This window comes from Peromyscus maniculatus, chromosome 12 (assembly GCF_049852395.1).
Source record: "Peromyscus maniculatus bairdii isolate BWxNUB_F1_BW_parent chromosome 12, HU_Pman_BW_mat_3.1, whole genome shotgun sequence".
Lineage (NCBI taxonomy): Eukaryota > Metazoa > Chordata > Mammalia > Rodentia > Cricetidae > Peromyscus > Peromyscus maniculatus.
This window is the reverse complement of record NC_134863.1, coordinates 47,799,885-47,816,663: the sequence shown is the minus strand read 5'-3', so window position 1 is coordinate 47,816,663 and position 16,779 is coordinate 47,799,885. Positions and strand designations below refer to the sequence as shown.

Sequence of the window (16,779 nt, the reverse complement as noted above, 5' to 3'; positions counted from 1 at the left end):
GTCTACAGCCCAGTCTTACAGAGGCATTTTTCTCAATCAAGGTTCTTTCCTATCCGATGACTATAGCTTGTGTCAAGCTGACATAAAACAAGACAGCACAGTCTGCCATTTCCCAACAGTCTCTCAGTTTTCTCTCTCACCATCATAGGCACCAATCTCTTCACATCATGGCATCTATAGGAAATCCTGACATTCGTACAACAATAAAACGAAGACCGAGGAAAGGCTATTTCAACCTGTGGCAACTGGCCAAGAGGCTCTGCTGGTTCCAAAGACTAAGGGAATCACTGACGTACCCACACCACACAGGAAGCTCTGCTCAAATCTGTTGTCAACACAGCTTCCCCCAAACAATAATTCTATCACGTCCTTCAACTGAAATAGTAATGTTCAGACTTCTTTGTATGACACTGAAAATGTAGGCACATAACTGGGAGAGTTCTCAGGGGTCATCGAATTTATTTTCTTTGTCCAGTTAAGGTTAGACAGCAGCTTATCCAAAAAACACCCCAATTTTTCCACCAAGGAAACTGATTTTTTTTCTTTAATCATACCCACATTGGCCTACTAATATACACTGACAAGCTCAAGTTGTAATAGTTTAACTGCTGAAGGCAACCTTGGCGGGTTGGAGCAAGGGGCATCACAAAGCCACTCCATGCAACAGAGCTCAGAGGTTTATTGGGGGAGGGGTGCAGAGGTGACCTCTAAGCTAAAGCAGAAGGAAGAGAGAGAGGAACAAGAAGAGCTTGCTTTTTATAATGGGATATAGCGAATGTGCATAGGGAGAATGCTCTACTCAGTGGCTACCATAGTCACAGTGTCACATCTTGGCAGCTGCTGAATAAGTGTTCTGCTAGGTCCCCCAGGGCAGGCCGGTGTAAATGCCTGAATGCCAACAAAAGTTTAATTGTCTTTTCTTCTGTGAAGGCTGCCAATTCAAACCACTGGGAAGTGAATGTTTCATACCCAAACTCGAAGGATACTTACTCAAATGCTATACAGAAAGAGGGATCAGGTAAAGCCCTGGTAGTTGTTTCCACCTTAGCTTCCCTGCGTTGATGAGGTGATCAGGTACTGGATTTCAGGTTTTAGGGCAGGCTAATTTATAAACCCGGTTATCAGTTTACTGATAACAAAACAGTTGAAGGAAGATACAATTTGGCCTGATTACTCAAATTAGTCTGTAATTTTTTTTTTTCTGTAAAGGGAGAGACAGTAAATACATGATGTATGGATGTGTAGATTTACCATACCAAAGCCACACTTTCTGGTTAGTTTATTTCTTCCAATGCTTTCTACTATAAAAAAGTCATTTATGACCACCGGTACAAACAACCCCATGGCTGCATTTGGCCTGTGGCTTTCCTGATCTCTGATACCTGTTAGGCAGAAAGTAAAGGAATATTGCATATAGTCCGATTGTCAACAGTCTGAGAGTCTACTCTATGCCGAGTTCTCTCTCTCTCCTCTCTCTCCCTTCCTCCCTCTTTCCATTCTCTGTCTCTGTCTCTCTTTCTCTCTCTAACTCCCTTCCTTCCTCTCTCAGAGATAGGTTTCTCTACATAACCCCGGCAGTCCAGGAATTTACTATGTAGACCAGGCTGGCCTTGAACTCAAGAGATCCGCCCGCCTCTGCCTTCAGAGTGCTGGAATTACCACCCCCAGCTCCAAGTTCTGTTCTTGTTCCAAGAGCCATAGTATTCAGACACAAACACTCCCAGTCCTTGAAAGAGTATATCAAAACCCGATTTTATATATATATATATGTGTGTGTGTGTGTGTTTATACATATATATGTATATACACACACATATATATGTATATACACACACATATATATGTATACACACACACACACACACACACACACACACACACACACACACATATATATATATATATATATATATATATATATATATATATATATATATATATATATATATATATATATATGTAGAGAGAGAGAGAGAAGTAGTATAATATTTCAAGGCGCTGGGGCATTCGCACCCCTCCTGACCAATTACCTTCTCTTTATTTAAGTTGTACCAAAAGTGTAGCATCCCCGTGTACAACGAATCCCTGACTTCCATCGCCACAAACTCTCAGGTTTCTCTCTCAGGGCAAACAGTACAAGCGCAGGATCGACAGAACACTGACAACCTAATGACAACACACCCACGTGCTCAGGTCTTCTCCCGCGGCGTAAGTCCTTTGAAACTGAGCAGAGAGAAACCGCCTTAGCATCAGTCCTTGCACTTTCGACACAGACTTCTCGACCACAATCCAAACCAAAGCCCTTAAAGACATTTTAAAAAACGACCCCGACAGGTGATACGCTTTTGGCTCTGGGTCGTGGCTCGTTTCTATCGCTTGGGGGCCTTGACCTTGTGTTTCTGGTTCGACGCCGAGCACCCGGACCCCGTGTGGAAACGGCGACACCCCTGGCTCCGGCGGCGGCCGCCGCGGGGGGGCGTGGCTACGTGACGTCATCTCACCGGGCGCGAGCGCCGGCGGCGTCCCGAGGTTTGTCTCCGCGTGCTGGGGTCGAGGCACGGGCGGAGAGCGCACAGCCGCCGGCCTGTTTCCCCTCCTCCCCGGGTGTCAGCAGCTCGCGCCGGGCCCCACGGAGATGGCGGACGATCTGGGAGACGAGTGGTGGGAGAACCAGCCGGCCGCCGCCGCCAGCAGCAGCCCAGGTACCCGCTCGGCCCGCCCCCCGCGCCGCAGCTCCCCTGCCCACCGCCTGTGGCCCTCGCCGCGGGGTGGGGTCCGCCCGGACGAGGGGCGCCCAGCTGAGGGAGGGGGCGCCAGGCGCCGCGGCGACACGGGTGGGAGAGCCCGTCGTCCCAGGTGAAGCGAGAGGGACACACACCCTCGTGGTCTGCCGGTGTGGAGGGAGCCGGGGTCGGGGTGGGGGGTCCCTTCCCAAGCTCTCATTCTCTTTTACTTTACTTTGTCCTGGAAACGACGTAGACCGTTTTTTGTTTTTGTTTTTTTATTTTTATTTTTATTTTTTGTACCAAAGAAGCGGTTTGGCATATGGTCACCCGTGATTCCAGAACTAGGTTCAGACTGGTGGAATTCAAATCACAGGCACTGCTGTCGCTGACACATTCTCCTTTTCATCATCTGTAAAAAAGAGTAATGCTAATATCTATTCAGAGATTGTTATGGAGGTGGTTTAAAGTTGTACAGCCTGGTACAATGCTTGGCACGCAGTATATGCCCAAAGTGCTAATATAATGTGTTCTTTATAACATGTAGTTTGAGGCAACGGGTCTTTAAATAAAGGTCATCTTTTTTTAACTCTGCTGTTTTACAGATAAGGAATGTGACCTACAGATGTTCATTGGCAAGTTCAGTTACCTGGTTGGTGTCAGAAACAAAACTGTTTCCCAAAGCATTTAATAAGTAGTTCCCCCGGAATGGCCTTGAACATTTCAAGTCCCATAAGACTGAACATGCAGTGACTGCTGTTTTTGTTATGTCTCAAGTCACCCTCCAAAGCTCTGAGGTCTGCCTCTCTGTAGTTTTGAGGGTAAGCTCAAAGTTAGATTTCTGTTTATTTTGACCTCAGAACCATCACATGATAGACACTGATGGAGTTGACAAGTTTAGGAGATGTCTCGGTGTGAAACTGAAACATCACAGCATGGATTTTGTGTTTTGAGGGAAGAAGTCAAGTAGAGTGTCAGTCCGGTGGCATATGGGAGTATGGATCCCAGGTGTGAGATTGCACTAGAGATAGAGGAGATCTGGCACCAAACTACAGTACCGAGAAACTAAACGTAAAGATGAATACGTAATTGTTCTCAGTAATCTCCAGCTCTCCACACCTTTTGAGGAGTGTTCTTCCTGTGATTCAGTAGCTCATTTTGAGTCTAACCATACATGTAACAAGAAAATGGAGGTGTTCAGAAATATCAGGAGTCGGGGTAGTCATGCCACTTTTTATTTGTTGAGCTCTTACTGTGTGCTAAATCCTTTTCCTTTCTTTCCTTCCTTCCTTCCTTCCTTCCTTCCTTCCTTCCTTCCTTCCTTCCTTCCTTCCTTCCTTCCTTCCTTCCTTCCTTCCTTCCTTCCTTTCTTTTTTGAGATGGAGCTTTCCTTCTGTAGCCCAGGCTAACCTTAAACTCTTAAGACAGGGAGGGTTTCTCTGTGTAGCTTTGCGCCTTTCCTGAAACTCACTCTGTAGCCCAGGCTGGCCTTGAACTTACAGAGATCTGCCTGGCTCTGCCTCCTGAGTGCTGGGATTAAAGGCGTGCGCCACCACTGCCCAGCTAACCTTAAACTCTTAATTCTCTTGCCTTAACCTACCTTTAATGTCATGTGATTCTTATGGTCACTTTATGAATGCTAGCATATTTTCAAGTCTACCAAGAAGTAGTTACTGTTTTCTTATTTTTATACACGAGGAAGCAGGAGCACTGAGATGCTTGCTTAGCTTGGGCTTCTCTTATTGAGTGAGGTATAGCTTCCATTCATATTCAGATGAGCTGAAGTCAGTCTGTGCACTTACGTTTCTTGTGATGGTTATTCTTATGATCAAAGGTAAGAATCTCATCTCTAAGCAAACAAATTATTGATTTTAAAAAGTATATGATTTATATGCATTATACACATCATTATCAAACTGTGTATGTTGACTCCGTCTGATTTTATTCAGAGATAAAAATAAGCAGTTTTGCCCTTATGCTTTGAGAAACACCTCAGTAATTGAGATGTAGTTCTTATATGTGATTTGTGCTCAAAGCTCAAACAGCTGGATGGCTTCTGAAGAATTTGTTATTTAATATGAATATCAAGTGTAAGTGGTGTAAATCTGCCTTGTCTCCACACTTCCATATTTCAGTTCCCACAAGTCGTCAATTTCACGGAAGCCTGGTAGGGTATTGATGTGTTTGTTCCCTTAACTTCTCACGTCTCTGGTCCTGTTGTGTCTCCTGCCAGAAGTTACCCGGGGTCTTTCTCTGCATTTCCCCCCATTGACATATATACTGTTGTTCTAATTTGTATTAACCACTGTAGTAAGTTCAAAATAGAGGTCCTAGCATCAGTATTTTGTCCCTCAGCTACCAGAGAAGCCAGATCAGAAACTGGGTTAAATCTCCACAAGCTCTCTCTGCACACAGTAAATCTCATTACCATGGTTGGTTATTTTCCAGACCTGCCAGTCCCCACTGTGGACAGTGACTCAACAACACTGGCCTTCCCTTTACTGCTCCATAAGCTCCATTCCTTTCATCTCAGGATCTTGTAATAGTTGTTCCATGCTGTCCTTCTGATTTTAGTAACAAGCTCTTAACATAGGAACTCGGTTTGGACCTCCCTGAGAAGCAGCTCCTGGTTAGCCTGAAATGTGCTGTGGGTGCTCTTCTGATGGGCAGGTCCTTTACCAATGTCTGTCGCTTGTCTTGGTAAATCACTGTCTGCTGGCACTGGATGTTAGCTCCATGGTAGCTTTTCCTCATCCTTTGCTTTCTCCTTGAGGTTGGAGTAGTGATTTTGTTCCTAGAAGGCATTCATTTAGTCTTTAGTAGTAAACTAATTAATATTATAGCCATATCCTGCCTGGAGACTTATGCCTCTGGAGATGCTCTATTGCATGGAAGACTTGCCAAAATCTTGTGCCTTATGGTAGTGTCTAACTATCCTTTATTAAATGTATTTTATTACTTTTTAAGCCAGGATTTTAATATGTAGCCCAGCCTGCTGGCCTGAAATCTGAAATCTCCCTGCCTTGACCTCCTGACTGCTAGGATTATAAATACTCACTATCATGCTCACCTGTATTTAGTGTTATCAATTGTGTTGTAAAGGGGACAATAAATAGACTCCTGCTTTGAAAATGAGACTGTAACTCGTACAGGTGACAGCTTTGTGACCTAGAGTGAATGCAGTGATTCTTTCTGTTAGTGACTGCTGAGGTGAGCATCGTGAGTATTCTTCAAATCATGTTGCTTTATTGATGCAAATTTCTTCTGGAATGACTTGGTGGGCGAACATAGGATCTCTAAATAAATAGCTAAGGTTGTTGTTTGTTTTGTTATTTACCCTTTTTCTCACCAAAGTTAGACTGCTATGGTATAATTTAATGTATAGGCATTGTGCATATTGTGAACCATTGTCTGTGCTATACAATTCAGGCTTGGAATGTTTCCTGTAGATGTTGGCAGTACCCACAGAGAACCAACTTCAGAGCACAGTGTTTTCATGATTATTTATTGAGGTCAGCCCTATTTTTGACACAGAATTGGGGGGACACCATCAGTTTACATTATTGGATATATGTATGTATTGGTGTGCTTAATAAAGATACATATAACATGACAGGATATTTAAGGGCAAAATTCAGGATGGATTTTTAAACACAAGGGGGAGGAAAGAAAAAGAGGCTACATTGTCAGTCATGTTTGGTACTTGAAAACTTCTAGATGGATCTGCAAACAACCTAGGAGACATTTAGAATTCCCACAATTCTTACAAATGTTAAAACGAATGGTTCTTGACAACAGCTTAGGAAAGTTTGAAAGTACAGATGTACGTATCTTTCTCAAAATCATAATTCCCTGATATAATTTTGCTAAGTATCCATGCTTTTCATGAAAAATAGCCCTCATAAATGCGGAAGACCTTTCATTTCCTCTCTTGTTTAATAATAATGCATAGCATTATTCTGTACTACAAATTCTTAGAGGTTTTTGTATTGGTTTTGACTTTGTTTTGAGAAAGCTTTTCACTATCTAGCCCAGGTTGGCCTTGAATTAGAAATCCTACTGCCTTGAACTAGAGGTTTTTGCTTCAGCTTGCCCATTGCTGATATTATAGGCTTGTGCCACTCTGCCCTGCTTTTGACCTGTTCTGGATCTAATGACTTGTCATTGAATACTTCAATGTTATACATTTTTCTAAACATTTCACGAACATCTTTCAATGTAGTTTTCTCATTTCATCAGCTTTCATAGAATGCTAGATTGAATTCTTGAATTGCAAGTGTTGCTTTTAGAAATTAGATGATGGTAGTGTTGTTAAATGTTCTGTTCCTGGGTTCCTTGCTAGTCTCGTTCATATTGGGCTAGTGGTTAGCAAACTTCTTTTTTTGTATGTATGTATTTATTTATTTAGCAGGAGTCTACCAAGGTTTTGCAGATCCAGTCATTTTTTTTTTTTTTTTTTTTTTTTTTTTTTTGGTTTTTCGAGACAGGGTTTCTCTGTGTAGTTTTGCGCCTTTCCTGGAACTCACTTGGTAGCCCAGGCTGGCCTCGAACTCACAGAGATCCGCCTGCCTCTGCCTCCCGAGTGCTGGGATTAAAGGCGTGCGCCACCACCGCCCGGCAGATCCAGTCATTTTTAAACTACTCAGCTTTGGTATTTTAGTGTAAAAGTGGACAAATATGTAAACAAATGAGTGTAACTTGTTCTAATAAAACTTTATAAACAATGAAATTTGAGTTTTATGTAATTTTCTTATCATAAAATAGTTTTGTTTTGATTTCTTTCAACATTTATCATTATCAAAATTATTCTTAGCCTTCCTGTCAAATGAGGTGAGATAATAGAATTTTGGCCTACCCAGCTTGAAGATGCTGCTTACATCCCAAACTCAGGGGATTATATATTTCTCTGGAAGAAATTTGAAATATATCCTAGAGAAAACTGGTTTTTATTAGTTACCCTAGTATTCAGTCCACAGTTCTGTTAGATACGAGACAATTACATTCTGATTAAAATTAGATAACATGATTTCAAAAAGTTCAAATAGTAATCCAGAGATCACCGAAGCTGAATAAACAAAGCACAAGTAGAACTCTTAACATAAAACTATCAGTTCTTAGGAGTTTCATTATTTTCCTTCACTTGGACTTTTCTCTATTTCTTAAAATTTAATCACAGTTACTCTAGAATTGTAGGACATTTTCCTTTTGGAATTTAAAAACATTCTGACAATTTCACATATGTATATGGTGTGTTTTGTCCATTTTCACCCTCCTTACCTCTCTCACTCCCTTCTACTCCTGTTAAACACATTCTTTCCAGAGACCCCCCTCCCTCTTCATGTAGGATAGCTTCTTTTATTTACTTTTCATTTCCCCCCTTCATAATGGCCAGTTTCTTTAGCAGGGTTATGCTGGGGTGGCAGGATTCTTTCCTTCACTTACTTTATATGTCAAACACTATGCTGTTGAAATCCAAGTCATACTTAGTTCTTAGTTGCATTGCATGTTATGCCTCAGATATGGCTTTGAGTAAGCCTGTGTTGTAGTTGGTAATTCTTTGGTTAAAATAGAACATTTTGTGATACTTTTATCTTAATGAGAGAACTTGGTTACCATTTGAAGATAAATTACTGCTGGTGATCATAGAAATGTCCACAATTATTTTGTATCTTTTCTTTTTAGTACTTTGAACAATATCTTCTCCTTTTTTTCCTTGCTCATGAATTTATGCCATCTTGATATAAAACATACTTGAGAGAGTACCAGTGTGGGAGAAAACAAGGTTAAAACCTTTAATATACAACATATTTTGTGTTCCTTTTCAAGATCAAACTTTCCTAGGCACTTTGTTTTTCTGAAACCATTGATAGTATATGTTACTTTTCCTATCAATAATTCAATTTTATTTTATTCTTATGTGTGTGGGTGTTTTACCTGCAAGTATGTTTGTTCTCCATGTGTGCAGTGCCCATGGAGGCCAGAAGAGGGTGTCTAATGACCTGTGACTGGAATTACAGGTGGTTGTGAGCTGCCTTGTGGGTGCTGAGAATCCTCCCAAAGAGCAACCAGTGCTCTCTTAACTGGTTGCTCCCTATTTGTGTGTGTGTGTGTGTGTGTGTGTGTGTGTGTGTGTGTGTGTGTGTGTGTGCGCGCGCGCGCGGCTGCTAAGAATTGAACCTGTGGTTTTGTGAATGCTAGTCGAGTGTTCTCTCTACCAGAGCTGTAGCCTCAGCACTTTTTTTTTTGAGACAGTATAACAGCTCAGACTAGCCTCACACTCATGACCCTTTTTCTTTTGCCTCCTGTTTCTGCTCCAGCTTGGTAAGATTATAGGCATGTGCCCAGCTTGTTTTATGCTTCCTTTTGATCTATTTGGTTTTCACTCTAGGGATTCCAGTAGTTTATCTCCCCATTAGCATAATAAATGGTACCCAGGCATAACTGACTTCCCCATCCTACCATACTTCACTGCTGTCTCTAAGCCTAGTTTCTTACCCGTGTCTTGATTGAATGGCCTCTCTAGCTCATTCCTTATCCTGAATTTGCTTCAGATGTATTAAATACCTGCTTTATCTCAGGCATGCTGCTGTGCACCCTGTGGATGTGTCTTGCTTTTGGCTCCCTCCCCTTCATTCAGTCTCTTTTCTGTTCACTTACGGCTTCCCTTTAACTTTGGCTTTTGTTCCAGTCTCATAACTTGTCCTCCCCACAGTCTTCCGCTGCCACTTGCCTGGTGCTCTGCACCATTCCTCTTTAACTAGCATAACTCAGTGCTGCCCACCTTCCTCCTCTTCCTCCTCTGCTTCCTCCTCCTGTCCCTCCCTCTCTTTCCCCCATTCCTCTCTTCATTAAATGGCCCCCGGGGTGTTATATTGTGGCATCAATGTATGCATTGAAATAGATTAGCCATGTGAGTGTGGGGAATGGCAGTTCTTTCTTCTGCTTTGGGGCTCATTGTAGAAAGCTGGCTGAAGTGTAGTCCTCAGCCAGGAAGATTTCTTCCAGGCCCAGGCCTCCAGTGTTCGGTGATGGGTCATAGAAATCATTGACACCCCAGTCCCTGGGGCTTTGTGAAGTTGTGAAATCTCTTTAGTCTAAAATGCCTCATCTTAAAAATGTCATTGCACCAGTGTCCACACTGAATTATAATCACTCCTTTCTCTTGATCAGTGACACAAGCTTGAATGAGATAGAACAGTGACTGCATGTTACTACTGCCCGGGTAATGTGTGCAGCCTGTAGATGACTGAATGCAGTATTCTGTAAATGTCATCCTGGGTCTCCTGGGCCAAAGTGTTTGTTGAATCTGCTGATCTTTTTGTATAACATTGAGGGAAGGGATGTGAATAAAGATGCCCTATGAAATGATAAGTTATTGCTCTTTTTTTTTTTTTTTGAAGAACCAGAACAGTGATTTATATTTCCCTCTAAGGTTTCAGTAGTAGTGACCATTGATTCTCATATGCTCTGATTAATATAGAAAGCCACAATGCTAATCTGAAGACTTTTTAATCTTACATGCAAAGCAATATGATTCTATAACTTTATCTTTAGGAGGGGAAATCTGCTATAAAAATGGTAGAGGAGGCTGAGTGGCTGAGTGCTAGCAGTCAAGTATGTACACATCAGTGATTATTGGTTGGCCACGCCAAGGATGTAATTAGCTATTACTAATTTTGTTGTTTCTCTCTCCTTATAGCTAAGAATTACTACTTTTCTTTCTCATAGTCATAAAGATGATGGTTTTTAGACCTTAAAGTTTGATTTTAATTGTTATGTCATTTTGGTGGAAATCATCCTGCTTTCACGAATAAGTCAGGAATTCTTGCAAGTCCATTTTCTTGTCCCATGTGATTATGTGATAAAGATCTGTAGAGTGAAAGATTGCTTCTTTGTTTACAAAAGGCTCTTGAGCTATAGTAGTGGATCCAGTTTTGTCCTGAGCTGATGCTGCAGTCCAGGTTTGAGTCAGGTTACAAGTGCCATGAGGAATTGAGTGGTGTACAGTTGTGAACTAGAGAGTGTGTATGTATGCTCTAGAGAGAGTTGGAAAGTACACATGCACTGCTTCTTTGGGCATGCCCTTCACCAGGTCCATCAGCCTGTGAGCTGTAGGACAGCGTGCTGCTTCACCGTTTTCCGTTTCCATTCTTCTCTGGCCTTCCGTGACTGTAGCTTCCCGGATGTTTCTGGAGATGAATCTTCCTAGACAGTACATGGTTATGACTTACCTTTTCCCTTCTATGTGGAGGAATGTGTTAGAGGTAACAGTTCTTATGATGTGTAATTTTTCACAGCCATTTTGATGACTAGGCTTATCCACAGGTCCCAGGGCTGTTTTGCTGGAAAGTCTACTGATGCCTGTAGATTTGGGTTTAGGGATCCTTGTTGGAATTTTCTGCTTGCATACTCCTTTGATCTTGAATCAAACAACAGCAACAACAACAAAGACAAAAGGTAGTTAATGTACAATGGAAAAAAATGGTCATTTTTAAAGGCATGTAGTTAGTTCAGAGGGTTTGACTTTGAAAGCAGTAGGTTCTGGGAATCTATAAGATTGAAGTTAGTTTGAGGGGAAAATATTTCAGGAAAATATTTCTGCAAACTCTTTTTGTATATGTGCTTTAATGATAGATAGTAGTAACCACAGAGGAAACCCAGTTCTTCTTGCTAATCAGTGTTGTGGAAATAAACAAGAGCAGTGCCCCCAACTATTGTCAGAGCTATGAGATTTCCAGAGAAAGATTTAATTTTTGCTGCATCTAAGAGCTTCATGGGGAAAGTAGCATTTGACTGGACCTCAAGGAAACTGCTGTTGGTTATGAGAGAATGCTGTTGTTAATGTGCTTGTTCAGGAAAACATCAAACACAGTTGAGAAATGGAGTGCTTCAAATTAGATTGCGTATGAGAGGCTGTCACATAGGGGAGACTGCCTATTCATCAGAGGGACCCGTGTGAGAAGAGAGTGGCTTGAGGTGGGAGATGGGATATTGCAGAGGCAGAGTTGTCTGCTCTCTGCTTATTGGTTACCTATGAGGGGCAATGTGAGAGGAGTCACACAGCCTGAGTGAGTGATCTAGGTGAAGGAGTAGGTTATCAGAGAGTTAAATAGATTGCTAAGAACTATTTATTATATTTTAATTTTTAAGGGAGAAAATGTTTCCTTAAAGAATGAGAATAGTAAAAAAAAAAAATGAGAATAGTTGAGAATATTTAAGAGTATTTGTTGGCAGTCCAGGCAGTGCTGGCTCATGCCTTTAATCCCAGCAAAGGCAAGTGGATCTCTGTGAGTTAGAGGCCAGCCTGGTCTCCAAAGCAAGATCCAGGACAACCCGGGCTACACAGAGAAACCCTGTCTCAAAAAGCAAAAAATTAAAATAAATTAAAAACAATAAAAAAAGAATAGTTGCTGGCATATAGATGGGAAGTTTTCAACTAACCATACATTTTTATAGTCCATTTGATTATTCTTCCTTTGTTGTTGTTGTTTGTTTAGTTTTTGTTGTTTGGTGGTGGTGATGTGGTGGTAGTGGTGTATGAGTGGGTGTGAGACTAGATCTTACTGTATTCTAGGCTGGTATGGAACTCACCATGTGCCCCAGGCATGATTTGAACTCGTGACAGTCTTTCTGCCAGAGTTGATTATTCTTTCCCCCCACCCCAGGTTACACCATTCTTTTCTTGTTTTGAGTGCATAAATGTAAATATTGTCAAATATCTTAATTTTTAACACTGTTGTCGATTTTTAACACTGTTTTTATGAGACCATCTTCTAATCTTCATCCTTTAACATTTTTATTATACTGATTCAGAACATTGAAGTTCCTTTGTGTATTTACATTTATATTTACCTTAAAATATAGTATATATGGTTTTCATTTATTTCATTATCCCAAATATAGTCTGATATTATTGAGCTTTTTAACTCCTAAATCATTGAATATTTGATTTAAAAAGTATATCAGAATGAGTTAGAATTGAATTTAGTAGTCACAGTCACTTAAACACATAGTGCCATAAGTAGTTTTCAAATAGAAATGCTGCATAGATTTGGCTTCCTTCAGTAAGGATAAACAATATTGGAAATACACTTGGTTTTTGGTATGTGTAGTCAAGTTTTCTGTATGTAGGTTAATATTCTTAGTATCTTTTTGTTGTTAATCCTAAACATACCAGGTGAGGTGATAGTCCCATTCCATTCTCGTGTGTCCTACATGTCATTTTGGCTTTACGGTCTCATGTAACACTAACATGCTGCATCTACATTCTTCATGTGTTTGTTATTTTTAAGAATACTACTACTACTAATAATAATAATCAATGTCCACATGAAGTAGGGAGCAACTTGGCACTGTGTATCAAGTACCATAAAATCCATCCCCTATGACTTAGTCACTTTTTTCATTAGAGATCTTTTCTAGGAAATAAAGAAAAGTAAAGGTAGCTATTTTAGCATTAATTAGAATGAAAAAAGTGGACATAGAAAACAATTCTTAATAATGGGGGTGTGGTAAATGAATTAGTGTATGATTACGTAAAAACACTATGCTGTCATTACAAGTCATTGAAGTTACAGGGAACTGCTTCCACATAAATGTTAAGAAACTGGATTTAGACCATGCACACTTTAAATACTTACATGTGAAGAGAAAGAACTACAGATTGACTGTCCCTTATGAAACACTGGGGGTCACGAGTAGTTTGAATGTCTTAATTTTGGGAACTTATTTGTGTATCCACAGTAAGATCCACATCTAAACACAGAAACCATTTGTGTTTCCGATGTACATTACACGAATAGAATGAATATAATTTTGTACACTATTTTTAGTGTAACTGTGTATTAACCACTACATGTCATGTGAGGTCCGGTGTGGAACTTAAGACATTGTAGTGGCACTAAAAAAGTTAGGTTTATAGCATGTTCAATTTCAGATTAAACCTGTAGATGAAAATGCATCCATATTAGTGGTCTGCTCAGGTTAGTGATATAAGTGCTCTTTGTTAGTCCCAACACTTTCTAAAATCATACAATTAAAGATGCTACAGTAAACTATTAAGAGATGAAAAAGGAAAATTCTCAGTGATGAGGACATTTCTGTGATTATCACCTACTTCATCTAACCATGAACAACAAAAGCTGCAGTTGAAATGTTTCAACCTTTCCAGAATTCCAGTTTTCCAGTTTAGTGTCAGAAGTCCATGGTGAGGACCTGTTTAAATTGTTCTGTGGATGTGTAGGAATCCACACCTTTAGTAAATTCTCAAGGGTGATTTGTTCTGATGCAAGTGGTTAGCCTGCCACACATAGAGAACCACTGCAGGGCCTGAAGCTCTTAATATTTTCTTTCATTATGAACTCTGACCTGCCAAGGTAGGGAAATTTTAGCACTATGAGAGTCTAGCGCATCTTGGCCCAGTGGTCACCTGTCAGGATGTCTGTGATTCAACTAAATGGCACACCCAGATGTTATGGCAGAGCTAAAGATGATTGTCTGGGAGTCAGGTCAGGGCAGGTATGTTTTTCATGAGCACCACAGGTCTCTGTCTGAATACCTACCTAACATCAAACACTGTAGTGGTGGAGCTTATAGGCAATACTGACATGTGTTGGTGAAGAAGATTGGCTTGGGGTGGTGATAACTTACAGGTTAGAAGAAGTTCACAAGTTAGACTTTATTTGCTGATTTCACCACACAGTTTTTACCTCTAGATGGCAGCAAAGACTAGTTATCTTACTAGGACAATCCCTGAATTGTGTGTTGGGGAGAGCATAATGGAATGATGCTGTTTTGGATTTTTTTTTTTTTTCTGGTATGAATTTCATACTTGGACTTGTTTCTGTAAACGAAATATGGAGCTGTAAAATGTGTCATCCCTTGGATCATTTTTATAGAATGTTATGTCAAATAGCTCCAAGAAAGTTTCTTTCCAAATTTCGAGTGCATATTTCAAGAGAGATTTGTGCACTGTGGTTCTTTTAAGACCACACAGTGACTGTTCTACTCAAAAGCTCCTGGGTTTCATCAGAAAGCAGATGTCCGGGGAGGGGGTTAAGCAAGTTGGAAAGTTCATTCATAAGAGAAAAGGATTTTTTTTAATTTATTTGATATTTAACTCAGCATGAAAGGTGCTATTTGGAACAGATAACAAAGTCTGAAGGGTGTGTGGGTTCACTGAACAAAAACTCTGTCTAGGAAGCAATAGAAAGAAAGGAAGTATATTTGTGAGGTAAATTCATTACATTCTCAGAGTATTAGCTTATTTTGTCTGCAGCGTCTTAAAAAGAAACCCAGCAATCTCTAGGACTCCGTGTTTGCCACAAGTCACTTAGATGCTGATGAATCTTCGTGACCAAAAGAAGTGCAGGTGCATGTGATGTTTGCAGTTTTGTTCAGTCTACATCTCTAGCCAGTTTCCTTATGAATGGTGTGTTATTTTCTGTCATCACAGAAAACAAGCCTCAGAAGACATGTCGGATTATCAGACGATGAGGGAGCTAGCACATCCTGCGTAGACAGCTGGAGTCGGGATGTTTCTTTTTTTCACAAGGAAATTAGTGCTTAAGTGCTTTGAACTTTTTGGTGATGTATTGGCAACATACTGTGTGAGAAGGCAGTGTTCCTTCAGTGTTGGGCTTGGTTCCAGAACTGCAAACGGCACTTAATCATGCCCTTAGTGATAGATACTGAGGACACTTCTAAAGACTTCAGCTCTGACTTGTCCTTGAGAAGTGGGAGATGAATTCAGAGCTTCCTGACTCCCCTGGGAATCCAGCTGTGGTATGCTTGGCCAAGGCTGTGTGTTTTCAAGATGACAGGTTTTTGTTGTTGTTTTGTTTTAAGTTTCTTTTAATATTAGTGTTTATTAGGAGCGTGCATAAATGAGTGTGATAGATGTAGTGATGAAAAAGAGGAAATGCTGAACCAGGAAAAAGTGCCCTTGAAATATGACTACTTTCATTTGTTTTGTCTTTTACATTGTTTGGCAAATACCCACTATTTGGGGGTGCGGGGAAGGTGGAAATAACAGATAATAAATCTGGCAGATAGCCCAAAGTTTCATATGCTGCTTTGGGTTTTTTATCTCTTGATTTTCTTAGAACTTTCCATTATTTAATGAAACATTACCCCTTAAGTTTTAGTTTTATATGGCACGGGGCCCTTCATAGGGAGACCTTATAGCATCATTATCTCAATCCCATTAGCCTCCTGTGAAAGAACATTTATTTGCAATTTAGCATCTGGCCCAGCACTGTGATTTATATTGAAGAGCTGTCCAGTTTCTGAGGTGAGGGGTCAATTGGTACCTTTGTTCTCTAATGTAATGTGGGTTGTGGTTGTACCTAGTCCTCGCAGTCTCTTTTTGTGTAATTACATGTGGGCACAAGGGGTATTCCAAGAATAAACATTGAAATATAGTTTTTAAACCTTTCCTAACCCAGTTCCTCACATTTGTGCCAAACACAGCATTACATTTAGAAATATGGTGGCAAAATAAAATATACTAACCTGAATACTGTCTTCATTGTTTATCCTGTTATTCATTTGCTTTCTTCTTTTGTCTCTGCTTCTTTCTTTCTTCCTTCCTTTTATTTTAATTTTTAATTTTGATTTTGTTTGAGATGGAATCTCACTGTGGAGCCCTGGTTGGCCTGGAACTTAATATGTAGATGGGGATGTTTGCAAACTCCCCGAGATCCTCCTGCCTCTGCCTCCCAGGTGCTGGATTAAAGGGGTGTTCCATCATCAACTTCTTTTTTGATGGGTTTACTGGGACAAGAAACCTGAGGAGTGCTAGGTGATTCTGAACAAAGTGAGCAGTAACTGTGTTGTGAGGAACGTGGATGACAGCTGATCCTTGCATTTGAGATTATGGTATAGGAGAGGTAACCTATGACAGGGCAGAAAGGAATGCTGGGCTAAAGCCACAGTGTTTTTTAGAGGAGTTTCTGGAAATCCACAGGCAGATTGAAAACTAGTGGGAGATTTATCAAATAATCGTACTTGCGGAAAGAGTAGAAAGAGAATATGAGGAGCAAAGGGAGAACAACAA

The 16,779-nt window shown here is 40.5% G+C and overlaps 2 protein-coding genes across 6 annotated transcripts in view; one reads left to right on the top strand and one right to left on the bottom strand.

The window, feature by feature from the left end:
* Positions 1–2,131: 2,131 nt before the first annotated feature.
* Positions 2,132–16,779, top strand: part of Cmss1 (cms1 ribosomal small subunit homolog) — a 314,697-nt gene continuing 300,049 nt past the window's right edge. Inside the window, exon 1 of the mRNA XM_015989183.3 lies at positions 2,132–2,702. Coding sequence (XP_015844669.1) covers positions 2,636–2,702 — 67 coding nt within the window. The 5' untranslated portion in view covers positions 2,132–2,635. The remainder of the gene's footprint in view (positions 2,703–16,779) is intronic.
* Positions 7,329–16,779, bottom strand: part of Filip1l (filamin A interacting protein 1 like) — a 253,915-nt gene continuing 244,464 nt past the window's right edge. For 4 of the 5 annotated variants that reach the window (XM_042259448.2, XM_042259447.2, XM_076549060.1 and 1 more), the window contains one exon: positions 7,329–11,142. In XM_042259448.2, the coding sequence (XP_042115382.1) occupies positions 10,951–11,142 (192 nt within the window). In that variant the 3' untranslated portion in view covers positions 7,329–10,950. The remainder of the gene's footprint in view (positions 11,143–16,779) is intronic. The other variant, XM_006995767.4, reaches the window with a different exon arrangement.